Consider the following 12,702-nt stretch of genomic DNA (forward strand, 5'->3'; position numbering starts at 1 on the left):
CAATGAGTCTTCCAATCTTGAAAGTTCCGTGGGCTTCTTTTATGGACCATGAGGTTCAGTTCTTTCCATAGATTTTCGATTCGATTCAAGTCAGGTGATTGGCTGAGCCATTCTACCAGTTGTATTTTTTTTCTTTTAAACCAATTGAGAGTTTCCTTGGGAGTATATTTTGGATCATTATTCTGGTGAAATGTCCACCCTCGTTTCATTTTCATCATCCTCGTAGATGGCAGCAGATTTTTGTCAAGAATGTCTATGTACATTTGCCCATTCATCCTTCCTTCAATAATGTGAAGTTTACCAGTACCATTAGCTAAAAAGCAGCCCCACACCATCATGTTCCCACTGCCGAACTTCACTGTTGATATGGTGTTTTTAGGGTGATGTGCAGTGCCATTTCTTCTCCAAACGTGGTGTGCATTATGGCATCCAAACAGTTCTATTTTGCTCTCATCCGACCAGACTATATTCTCACAGTATTTAACTGGCTTGTCCAAATGTTGTTCAGCAAACTTTAAACGAGGTTTGACATGCTTTTTTTTCAGCAATGGCATATTGCGTGGTGAGCGTGCATACAGGTCATGGCGGCAGAGTGCATTACTCACTGTTTTCCTTGTGCAGACATGCAAACACCAAAGGCATGAAAAAGGTGACCAAAAAAAAAACCTTGTAGGGTGGGTCTGGGGGGACCCCCCGGGCTCCCGCAGAGAATGTTTTTGATTTTAACTTAAAGTAAAAAGAAGTCCTCCAAAAAATTAATTGAGCAAGAGTAAAAAGTACACAGTGCAATAATTACTCAAGTACTGAATAAATAGTGAGTAAATTCTGATTTTTTTAACCACAGCATGAACATTAATAAAAAAAAACCTCATCGGATCTGTACGATTCACGGAAATGGCCTATTTTGAGTTCAAAACGGCGAATTTCGGCACAAGGCGACTGACTTGATTGTATGCTTGTGCCAACAGTACCTGCAAATTCCAGGTCTTTTTTAAGCTCTCCACAGGTAGTCATTGGCTCTTGGACAACTCTTCTGATTATTCTTTGCACTCCTCTGTCAGAAATCTTCTGAGGAGCACCTGATCGAGGCAAATTTATGGTGGCATGATTGTCTTTCCACTTATGTATTATGGCCCCAACCGTGCTCACTGGAACATTCAGAAGCTTAGATATGCACCTGTAACCAATGCCATAGTTATGTTTTGCAACAATTAGTTTGGAATGGTCTTGAGACAGCTCTTTGCTCTTACCCATCATGAGATGTGTCTTGACTCACACCTTGGCCATGAGACTTTTTTGTAGGCAATCAATTAGGACTGAACCAGCTGATATTAATTTGCACTGACAAGGAGCTGGATTGCTGTTTGATTATTGATAGATTTTAGGTGTTGTCTTGGCTTTCCATGCATTTTTGCACCTTCCTTTCTTCATGTGTTCAGTACTTTTTCACTGTGTCATTTCACATTTTTCACACAACTTCATTTCTGAGCTCATTTGTTCTACTTTCTATGTATGTATGGATTACTTGAGTTGTTCCCAACATCTGGTGAAATGTTCAGGTCAACAGCACCTTTGGAAGTATATTTAGTGAGAAAAATGGTGAAGTGTTAAATACTTATTTTAGCCGCTGTATATGCTACTCTTGGGTCAAATTCTTCAGAACCTTAATGTTGATTATCATAGCTATCCAGATGACACACAGTTATATCTAGCGGTGTCTCCAGATGACTACAGTTTAGGTGTTGTGTCACTATCTAAAAAAGATAACTGGATGAGCCAAAACTGAGATAATTGTTTTTGGCAGTCAAGAAAAGAGGATTTTTCTGTTAGAAAATACCTGGAGTCACTCTCTTTAAAAACAAAGACCAAGTCCGAAACCTTGGTGTACTGATAAATTCCGACCTGACTTTCAACAGTCATATCAAATCAATTACTGAAACGGCCTTCTACCAGCTAAAGAACATATCCAGGAGTGAAGGCTTGCATGTGCCAAGCACACCAGGACAAGCTCATCCATGCTCCTGTAATGTAATGCTCTTATAATGGTCTTGTGACTGGACTCGTCCTAAAGAGAATTAAACAGCTGCAGCTCATTCAGAATGCTGCAACCCGTGTTCTGGCCAGATTTTTTATTTTTCTCTTTGTTTTAAATGTTTTCTAACCTGTTTTTTCTCCTTTATTTTAAAATGTTTTAAATCACGCAAAGCACATTGAGTTACCTTGTGTGTGAAATATATAAATACATTTGCCTTCCTTTGCTTCTATTCCAGTAGAAGAAACATGTGCAGTGTCGTCAGTATACTATGCTGTATTGTAATTGTGACACATTATGTCCAACAAGTTGGGTCCTGCAGATTAAGCTCAATTACAATTTGTAGAAGGATACTGTAGTGCGGACATCTGTTTTCTGGATCACACAAATACCTGATCTTGCACTTGTTCCCAGTTTGATAGAGGGGTGCTGGTTTCCAATTCTTGTTCTTGCTCCAACCTGAAGCACAAGTCCTCCTTTAGCTGATGAATCGGCTTCACGGTGCCCATGACAAATGCCCTCCGGTCCCTCTCAAGGAACACCTCTAAACACAAGATGAATAAGAACTCTTCTAAGTATGAGTGTTGACATTACAAACAGGTGGAAAAAATGTCAATTACTGTACAACACTTTTGCAGCTTACCGTAATCTTTGAGTGAAAAGATGGCAGTGTCTTCTATGCCGAGCGGCCTTATGTTCTCTATGAAATCACGCATTTCACTCTCAGCCTTTACCCTATTTACCAAGTAGATATGAAGTACACGTATGAATTGGAGCAGCACACGTCTGCGTTCACTGTATACAGACATTGTTCACACAAAATACAAGGTAAGCACATTACTGTATCAACTCATTCACTGCCAGCTATTTTGAAAGCAGAGTTTCCAATATTGTCAACTGTATTAGAGCATTTTGACTGTTCTTTCAAGACCTACAGAATATTGTGTTCTCTGATAATATTATCACTGAACCTTTCATCGAATCTTCTTTCAACTAATAATCAGCAGTATAACAAGGGTTGGTTTAACCCCCAAAAAAATAAAAAATAAAAAAATAAATACAATGCCGGTTTATGACAAAAAAAGTGGATAAAATAAGCTTTTTGCGAAAACAGGTCAAGACACAACAGACAAGTGACTGACGATAATATTTTTTGCTTTTGCAACACCTCACACTATAAAACTAGAAAAAGGGATTTTGATGGCAGAATAATAATTTGTTTACAGCTGTACAACTATGAAATGCACCTTGAGTGACGCTAACTCTAACTCTGGCTTGAGTGTAACTGCAATTACTTTTTTATATGGCATTCGTCATTCACTCCATTAACTGCAACTTTTTCTTTTCTCACAATTGCGACGTACACTTTCCACTACCTATCATGACACATACTCTGTGTATACCATAGAGAACATGTACCGTAATTTCTCGTGTATAATGCACACCCATGTACAATACGCACCCCCAAAGTTGACCTCAAAATTCGGGAAAATCTTTGTACCAATGTGTAATGAATTTTTACAATGCAGGATTTTGCTTCTACCCATATGATCAAAACATGAAGTATTATTTGTATTTTGTTAGTTTTTTCAAAGACTTATTCTGAAGTTAAGCACTTCATTAGAATACGTAATTATTTTTATTTACTTGCTCTTATTCCGAAATTCACACACCTACTTTTATTTAGTAAATGAGAAAACACACAGTTGTGCTAATATGTTTAATTACCCTGGCAGAATTTGTAAGATGGGTACAATTCTTTAAAGAAAACATGAAGGGCCAGGCGAAACACATTTAATTTTATTTTAACGGGATTTAAATTAAACTGTCAAGCCTTTCAGAAAAGCATTATCATTAAACAAAACTGCAAAACTGTTCCAGCACAAAGGCATGCAAATCCACCATTCTGATAGGCGATGCAACTCAACAGGACAGGTTAAAAAAAATTTTTTTAAATCATTCAACAAAACCATAAAGAAACAAATTATGGTTGTTCAGTCATCAGTCGTATTTAACAAAACAATATTTCACAAATTCTCCCAGGGTATGTAAACTTATGAGCACAACTGTACATATATGCAGTCATACGTACCCCGTCCTATTGGAATGAAAGTGTAGGCTACACCTTTTTCATAATCACTAAGTGGCGGTGGCATACTGGAATGAAGGTGTACAGCTTTTTCATAACCTGTAGATGGCGGCATACATTTATAAAATGTGAAAGTTTTTTTTTTTTTTTTTTCATTTCCCCCTATACCTATGTATAATGCGCACTATTGACGTTTGACAATTTTTGGGGGTGAAAATGCGCATTATACACGAAAAATTATTGAACATACTCTGTTTGAGTCTGAGGTGCCGAACCTTGTCCGAGTGTCAACATGTTGGCATTTTTCTCCCTCATAATCGACGTGAGAAGCCGAGATACACCGCCTAATCCTTTTAACTCAAAAGCTGTGCTGATCTGAAATCCATCTACAGGAATCTGTTAGTAAACCGTGGTTTACAGACCTGAATTCCACAGACAAACTGGGAGAGGTCAGAGGTGTGGACTTTAGTCATGAATTTGATTACTTTAGACTCAAGACTTGCAACTCGACTTGGACTGTAACAGCACTGACTCTTGACTTCAATTATATATATATATATATATATATATATATACACACACATACATACACACACACACAAAGAGTGGGACAACAAACTATTTAGTCAGCCACCAATTTCTTCTGAGAGAGGCCTGTAATTTTCATCATAGGTATACCACACCTATAAGAGACAAAATGAGGGGAAAAATCCAGAAAATCACAGTCTGATTTTTAAATAATTCATTAGCAAATTACAGTGGAAAATACGTATTTGGTCAACAAGCAAGATTTCTGGCTCTGGATTTTTTTTTCTTCTCATTTTGTCTCTCATAGGTGAGGTATACCTAGGATGAAAATTACAGGCCTCTCAAGATCTTTCATCTTTTTTGTGGGAGAACTTGCACAATTGGTGGTTGTCAAAACTCAAAGTGTAGGACTCGTGATTTGCTTGTCTCGACTTGGGTCGACGTCAGACTTGACTCGGGACTTGAGGATAAAGACTTTGAAGACTTTCATGTGCCTTGCAAAGCAATTACTTGGTCCAACTTCTGGGCGAGACCCTCTTCCACGTCTACCCGATGAAAAACATACTTAACATACATATATGTCGGTGTGAGTACGGTTTGATTCCAGTTGACAAATAGAAACATCTACCGCAGTGAATGAGTTAACAAAGCTCCTGTTCTACTGTCATACAGAGAGTGCTGAGTGTAATTATTATGCTTTGGGGCACCTGTGATTACCAGTAATTTCATTTCCAAATAGTTGCTGATAGAAAAAAAGGACTGTAGTGCAACTAAGCGCGTGATTTGTTCCATAAATACAGAAGATGGATGGGCTTTATGTCTATTTTGAACACATGATTTGCCACGCTATTTTCGTTTGTTAATGGGAACATTAAATTGGGGCCATAGTGTCTTCATACTTTTGCTGATATTGCTCTAACTGGTTGTGCAATTATAAGTAACCACAGCAAAACACTTGGATTGTTCCTAATTTAACAAGGAAATTTCAAAATCTCTGTATAACTGTATATAAGATATAGGCCAATGTGTCAGATGCACATTGTCGTGACTGTGCTCATTACCAAGCCTCGTACTTGTGTACAGTGCATCATTAACCTTGGGTGCCTTAGACATTATGCAGGCAAACAGACTGCACCCTGGGGCTCCTGCTGCCTTTCTCACTTCACAAAGCATTGTTTTTTTCCCCCAATTTAATGTATTCTATACCCTTCTCAAGCGCCATTGCACTCCTTCTCTACCACTGAGGCCCTAATTAATTGCCATCCCTCCAAGTCAACATGCTAGAATCTTCTCTTTTCTGTCATTTTATCTTCTTTTTCCCCCATTTTAGCAAATTTTCCCACCCTATTTCAGTCAGACAGATCCCCGTCGGGGCTCAGTGGGGCTTAAGTTGAATGACTGTTTAGTGTAATAGCAGAGTCAAAAGACTGCAGCAGATAATGACTGGGAGTAATAGGGCTCTTACTCTGCTTTTTGCAGCCTAGGGCACTCTCTGCTCCACACCTGCCTGTGCTGCCGTAATATGTCGCACTCCTTAATTTCCTTGGCTACACATAGGGTCTTCTTAACCTGTAAGAGAAAGATGGACACACCGCAAGATTAAACAACTGCTATCGAACTGTACTATGGACAGAAAAAGCCAGGGCAATCACTTTAAAACTCAATTTATGACAAGAATTCCGCCTACAAAGAATTTGCTTTAGATGGGTCAAAGCTTTATCTGGTTTGGTTTAATGCACTGGTTAGCTTTGCAAATTTATACAATTTAAAAAGCATTACAACTGCTAAGCAATACAGTATAAAGGAGGAGGAAACACTAGCGACCATGCCAAACAGCTGAGGGCTTTGGTATTGTGGTCAGTTTAACAACCCAATAGATCCATCCATTTTCCGAACCGCCTACCTTCACTAGAGTCGCAGGCAACCCAATAGATCTGTGGTCAAATCCAGGTTGAGGGGTCAGATTTACTAATGGTGTCAGAAGTTGGATGGTTAGCTGAGAATCCATCGGTGGCTTGCACAGTTCAACTGACCCCTTCGGCCAGGCCATTTGGCCAATGTACAATAAAATAGAGTTTTATTGTCACTGACACAGGAACAATGGGAATGAGTTGGGCATCTCCCAATTTGCAGAATTTAGTAGACATGCTATATACTGTAACACACCTATCAAAAGACACTTATTTTCAGAATATACAATTGTTCACACTTGGGAGAATGACCATATTATGATATGGTGTTCGGTTACTTCACAAATTACGATCAGACAATATTGCAGTCTGCCATTAGATTGCAATACATGTGAAGAGGGTGGAGGGGTGGGGGTGTAGTAATTAGTGGTAGAAGCTGTTTTTAAGCCTTGTATTTCTCGACTTTAATGTACAGAGTTTTTCAAACATAAATGACCTGTATTAAAATCCAGGTTGAGAGTACTATTCAGAGTTGTGTTGTAAAATGGTGTCAGAAGTGGGATGATTAGTCCTGAATCCATCAGTGACATGCTCACTTCAATTGATGCTTTAGAAGGGTGATGCTTGTGTGAATTGATCGCAGTACATGTTTTTCCAATCCAATCCATCAGTGGTGTGCCCAGTTCAATTGACCCTTTGGACAGGTGACTCCTATGTGATTCTGCCAGTGTACAGATTTTTCTAATCCAATAGATGTGTTCAAATCCAGGTTGAAGGTACTACTCATCAGAGTGGTGTGTGACTCCTGTGTGATTTGGCCAGTGTACAGGTTTTTCAACTCAACAGATCCATGTTCAAATCCAGGTTGAAGGTACGACTTATTAGAGATCAGTTATAATTACTGTCACAAGTGGGATCAAGCTCATCAAATCATTTTTTTCATTGGTTGTTCTTATAATCACGGAAAGTGACTGGCTTAATGTATTCATTTTTTATCATAAGAAAGACCTTTTCCACAGCCCTGTCAGTGCAGCAATTAATTATCCTCCTACATTGATCTTGTTTTCTTCTCATGCCACCGGATCAGACAATTGCTCAAAGAAAAATTTGCACACAATTTAAATATAAAAGTAAGTTATTTCATGCTCAGTTTTAATTAGGGTGCACATTTCTGACAATGGTGGTATATTTATGTTCATCAAACATCTGTTATAGCTCTATTTCATATATTTATGTATTTGCCATCTTTTGGGGCTTTATTGGTAATTATATACACAAGTTTAATTGCATTATATCTGTTTTAGAGCAGTTACAGAGGTGGTTGGTCCAGAAATAAGCATATGTATGCAGGAGAGGTTGTTGCTATTGATTCAGTATTATTATAGGCAGCTCAATATGACACTAGCATCAAAACAGTGGTTCAGAAAATTAAGAGATTCTCCCATCCCATTAAAAATAATATGGAAATAATGACAATTAATGGCTTAATTGATTGCTCAATTTCTTCAGATGGAACTGTATAGCCTTTTTTCAACTAAATAGATGGGTTCAAATCCAGGTCGAGAGTACTACTCAGAGTAACGTTAAAGATGATGTCTGAAGTGGGATCACGCATGAAAAGTCACATCAGACCCAACACTCTCCATTATTTCTGAAAGCAACAAAATATCTACCCATATAGTAAAATTATTCTACAGAAGTCAATGTTAGCAGAGAGCGAGGGGAAAAATTAATTACAGAGACCTTCTTCGAAGCCAGCCAGTCCAGCAATACTTTCATATGGAAACAAGTCCTTTCATGCTTAAATTACAATTTTAAAAAAGTCCAATTACAGACTAAACAGGCATAGATCTTTTGTGATGACTGTTTTTACTGCCACTGCTTTCAATGTTTTCATTTGTCAATTGTCCAAACAAATAAACATACATTGCTTTTCCACGGCGGCACGGTTGAGACTGGTTAGAGCGTCTGCCTCACAGTTCTGAGGACTGGGGTTCAGTCCCCGTCCCCACCTGTGTGGAGTTTGCATGTTCTCCCTGTGCCTGCGTGGGTTATCTCTGGGCACTCCGGTTTCCTCCCACATCCCAAAAAACACGCATGGTAGGTTAATTGATGACTCTAAATTGCCCGCCGGTGTGAATCTGAGTGTGAATGGTTGTTTGTTTGTATGTGCCTCGTGATTGGCTGGCAACCAGTTCAGGGTGTACCTACTCACGTCACCTTTGGGAGATGTGTACAGAAAGCCAGGTCTGCTATTCTGCCAGGAGCAAAAATGTGAATGTCTTATCTGGGTTATGCAGTGAGTGAGGTTGGAAGGGTGCACACCCACTTCAAGGGTACTTTAAAAAAAAAAAAATAAAGGGTCCTTCGACAGTTAAGCACAGTTAAATTAAAACATTGCAGGTTGGACAGCCTAATTTCCCTGCGCTCTGAGTCAAACTTCAAACACTTTTATAACAGACCCCAGGCAGCCTGATGAATATTAATCCAACTAGACACGATTGTGAGTGGTAGTGATATTGCTGCTCTCTTCCAACTCCTAAATATTATGTAAAGCCAGTTTAAATCCCTTACTACTACTAGTAATAAAAATATGTGCCATTCATAAAAAAAAGTTGGTAAACCTATAGAAATATTAGCATTTTGCAACCAGACTAGAGACATGCTGTTAGATAACCACGCTGTTAGCACATTTAAAGGGGACATAATATGGAAAAGTGACTTAGTATATTGTGTTTCCACGCATATTTGAGATTCACTAATTCAGCTATTCACAGACTTATGTTTAATCTATCTTCTGTTATTTTCTGAAAAACTATTAATTTTCTATTTTTGTGCTCAGGCCAAAGCTTTGTCCTCTACAGGGGTGCCTTGAAATATAAGTGACCCAACTTTACGTTTTTCACCATAGGAACCGTTCTTCAGCCGATTGTTTTGCTTTGACTTGAGTGCAAAAACTTGAGCTATGAGCGCTGCATGGTGGCAGGGAACTGGGTGAAGATCCAGAGCCTCTTTCAAGCACCAGCTGGAGTCACTGTCTGAAGCACTATCATACTGTGGCAGAGGCTTGCGGAAACATGTCCCCTGCTATCAGCCAAAACCCAAGAGGTAAGCAGAGCTGCAATTTGTTTTGATGGATGCACAGATTAGCGTGAGCTAACAGCAGTAACTTCTGATAAGCGGAACGAATTTGATCGCTGGGTGTACTTTTTGACGTCGTGTTGGGGAAGTGGGGATATTTGTGTTTGTTGTTCTTTTATTGTCATTAAGCGTGCTCTTTTTTCAACCCACACTCTTAGAAGTATAAGATGCCACCCTGGTCTTTACAGAAACAAAAGCCAGACTTGCCATTGGCCCAATAGTATATAGAGCGGGGTATTTAGTCGCTCACTTTCAAAAGACAAAGCCGGCCCCCAAAAATGGCAAGATTAGCAAGATTAGGAATAGGGTTTGTAATTCTTGATCCTTGGTGTACTTTTACATAATGTTATTAAGACACCTTTGAACTGTTTTAAATTGTGGGGAAAAAAACATGTTTCATGTTTTGGGATAACTGTGAAAGTTATCAACTGTAAATATAGACTCTACCTTTTTTCCAATTAAAGCAGTCTCCAGCCGTTTTGCATCAACCATGGCTTGCACTTTTTCATATTCCGCTGGTTTATAGTTTGATCTGCACAGGCCATTCTTCAGTCGTGCTGTCAGTTTGTCTGTATGGAAGAAAGCAAACAACACGGTTAAATACACAATAATAATGATAATAATCCATCCATCCATCCATCCATTTTCTGTACCACTTTATCTTCACAACAGTCACGTTCCTGGTGGAGCCTATCCCAGCTATCTTCGGGCGAGAGGCAGGGTACACCCTGAACTGGTCGCCAGCCAATCGCAGGGCACATATAAACAAACAACCATTCGCGCACACATTTTTCATTTTTTACAATTGCAAAATGTACCAAAGAACACATTTTCTTCCATTTACAGTGTCCTTGAACGCACCTCGCGCAGCTGCCGTGTAAACATGAATAGTGGCAGCACTGAATGCGTTGCCAAATAAGGTGTTTATCCCCTGACATTAGAAGCCTCTTACAGTCCTACTCACCATTTAAGTACTAAATGTGCAATATCTCCTGAAGAAAATGAATCAAGTGAAACTTTTTCTATAGAGCACTTATTTGATACAAAAGTGGAAATGATAAACATTTCATGGACAGATGAAACAAAACTAGAGATTTTTGGCAATGAACACAAACAGTATGTTTACAGTTGGTGTGATAAAATCTTTAAGGAAAAGAACACCCTGCCAACAGTCAAGCATGGTGGAGGATCCATAATGCTGTTGGGCTGCTTTTCTACATCTAGTACTGGAGGCATTGACTGTATCACAGGCATCATGAAATCAGAAATTTCTAGAGATTTTAGAGCAAAATGTCTTAACCAGTGTAAGAAAACTTGGTTTGAGGTGAAGTTCATGGGTCCTCCAGCAAGACAAAGACCCAAAGCACACATCCAAAAGTACACAGGAATGGTTGAAAAGGAAAAAAAAACTGTTTTAAAATGACCTGTAATGAGTCCTGATCTTAATCCAATTAGAAATCTTTGGGGGAGTTGAAATCTACCATTGGGGAAAACAACCCTGCAAATGTTCAAGAGCTTGAACAAATTACAAAGGAAGAGTGGGAGAACGTGCAAAAAGCTTATAAATGGATACAAGAAATGTATGAAATGGAAAATATAGTAATACTGCCTTTTAATTAACACCATTAGTTATTTCAAGCATCCTTGGGTCCCCTGAAAGGCGTTATACAAATCTAAGATACTATTGTCATTATTATAAACACCACTAGAGAGGGTGACAAGTCCGCATGTGAGTGTTTGGGCATGAGCAGTGGCCAACAGCAGCTCTTGAATCAGTGTAACAATTGCAATTACAGTTGTGTCTTGAGATAGAAGTTTAATCTGTTCTGTGACCACACTCGTATCTAAAAAAAAACTTGTCTCAAATCACCTTTCCCCACTGGAATGAATGGCAAACCAATTACTCAGTTCCAGCTCCCTCAAAAATGACAAAATTATTTTGTTCACAAGAAAACTGGACGAAATTTTGTTGGCCTGTATAAAAACACAGTGATAACCTCTACTCTCCACATAACCTGCGAACATGTAAAAATGCGAGGACAAAACACAACTGTACCTAATGTTTATTCCCTTCATGTTCTTTTGTGGGGTTTATTTGCGTTTGGGAAACCAATTTAATGGTATAATAGCACCGCCAACTGATATTGTCCTTCCACTGCAAGGAAACCAATCTGAATTGATTGTGGCAGGATGTTGTGGTTTGTTGCCGCCATCTAGTGGTGGGTGTCTGTATCTAAAAAACAGGTAAATCAGGGCACTTGTATCTCAAGGCACCACTGTACTTGTTTTACTGTTCTTCCCGCATTTAATAAACTGCTAAAAAGTGCATGGGCAGCTGTGGATCTCCTTTCCCATATGTGTGGGGATGACAGTAAATATACTGTAAACCAAAAAAATTGTAAATTAAAAAACACAGTATAGCCGGGGAATAGTGTAGTGGTATTTTATTTTAGTTTTATTATAAAGTTATTGATTGACAGTTTGGGCATGGAACAAATTAACTCACTTTACATTATTTCCTATGGGATAAATTGTTGAAAATAGAGCAACTTAGACAACATTGGAAAATGTGCTTTATTAGGATCCCTGGAAGAGTTAAAAACGGGATCACATTTTATGTTAAAAGTTCATTTGCGCTGACTTCAACAAGAAAAGACACAGCCCACAGTTCAAATGAGGCACTGTAGGAAAGACGGCACTGCAGGAAAGACTGCCCGGCAGGCGGAGCAAGGTAGCAGTGTCAAGACATTGGTGTTTGCAGTTAAGCTAAGTGCCATAAAGACAGGTAAACAAACAAGTCGTGCAAAAGCATCAAAGCTATGTCAGGACATTCAGTGGAATTCCATCCAGCATAAACATTTCCAGGTCAGATTTCACACTAATTCAACTCACTCACCTAAATCTTCTGCTCTGTAGCTGGTGATAAATGCTTGCTGACTTCCTGCATTCATTGCCCAGGTGTGACTTCTGCATATGTCTGTCTAAAAAAGAAAAGGAACGAC

The 12,702-nt window shown here is 38.9% G+C and overlaps 1 protein-coding gene across 1 annotated transcript in view; it reads right to left on the reverse strand.

Moving 5' to 3' along the window:
• Positions 1-12,702, reverse strand: part of LOC133410575 (coiled-coil domain-containing protein 148-like) — a 39,326-nt gene that overhangs the window by 26,445 nt on the left and 179 nt on the right. Inside the window, exons 2-6 of the mRNA XM_061691927.1 lie at positions 12,597-12,681; positions 10,148-10,269; positions 6,115-6,218; positions 2,676-2,767; positions 2,425-2,576 (exon numbers count right to left, since the gene is read on the reverse strand). Coding sequence (XP_061547911.1) covers positions 2,425-2,576; positions 2,676-2,767; positions 6,115-6,218; positions 10,148-10,269; positions 12,597-12,651 — 525 coding nt within the window. The 5' untranslated portion in view covers positions 12,652-12,681. The remainder of the gene's footprint in view (positions 1-2,424; positions 2,577-2,675; positions 2,768-6,114; positions 6,219-10,147; positions 10,270-12,596; positions 12,682-12,702) is intronic.

The sequence above is a fragment of the Phycodurus eques genome, chromosome 12 (genome assembly GCF_024500275.1).
Source record: "Phycodurus eques isolate BA_2022a chromosome 12, UOR_Pequ_1.1, whole genome shotgun sequence".
Lineage (NCBI taxonomy): Eukaryota > Metazoa > Chordata > Actinopteri > Syngnathiformes > Syngnathidae > Phycodurus > Phycodurus eques.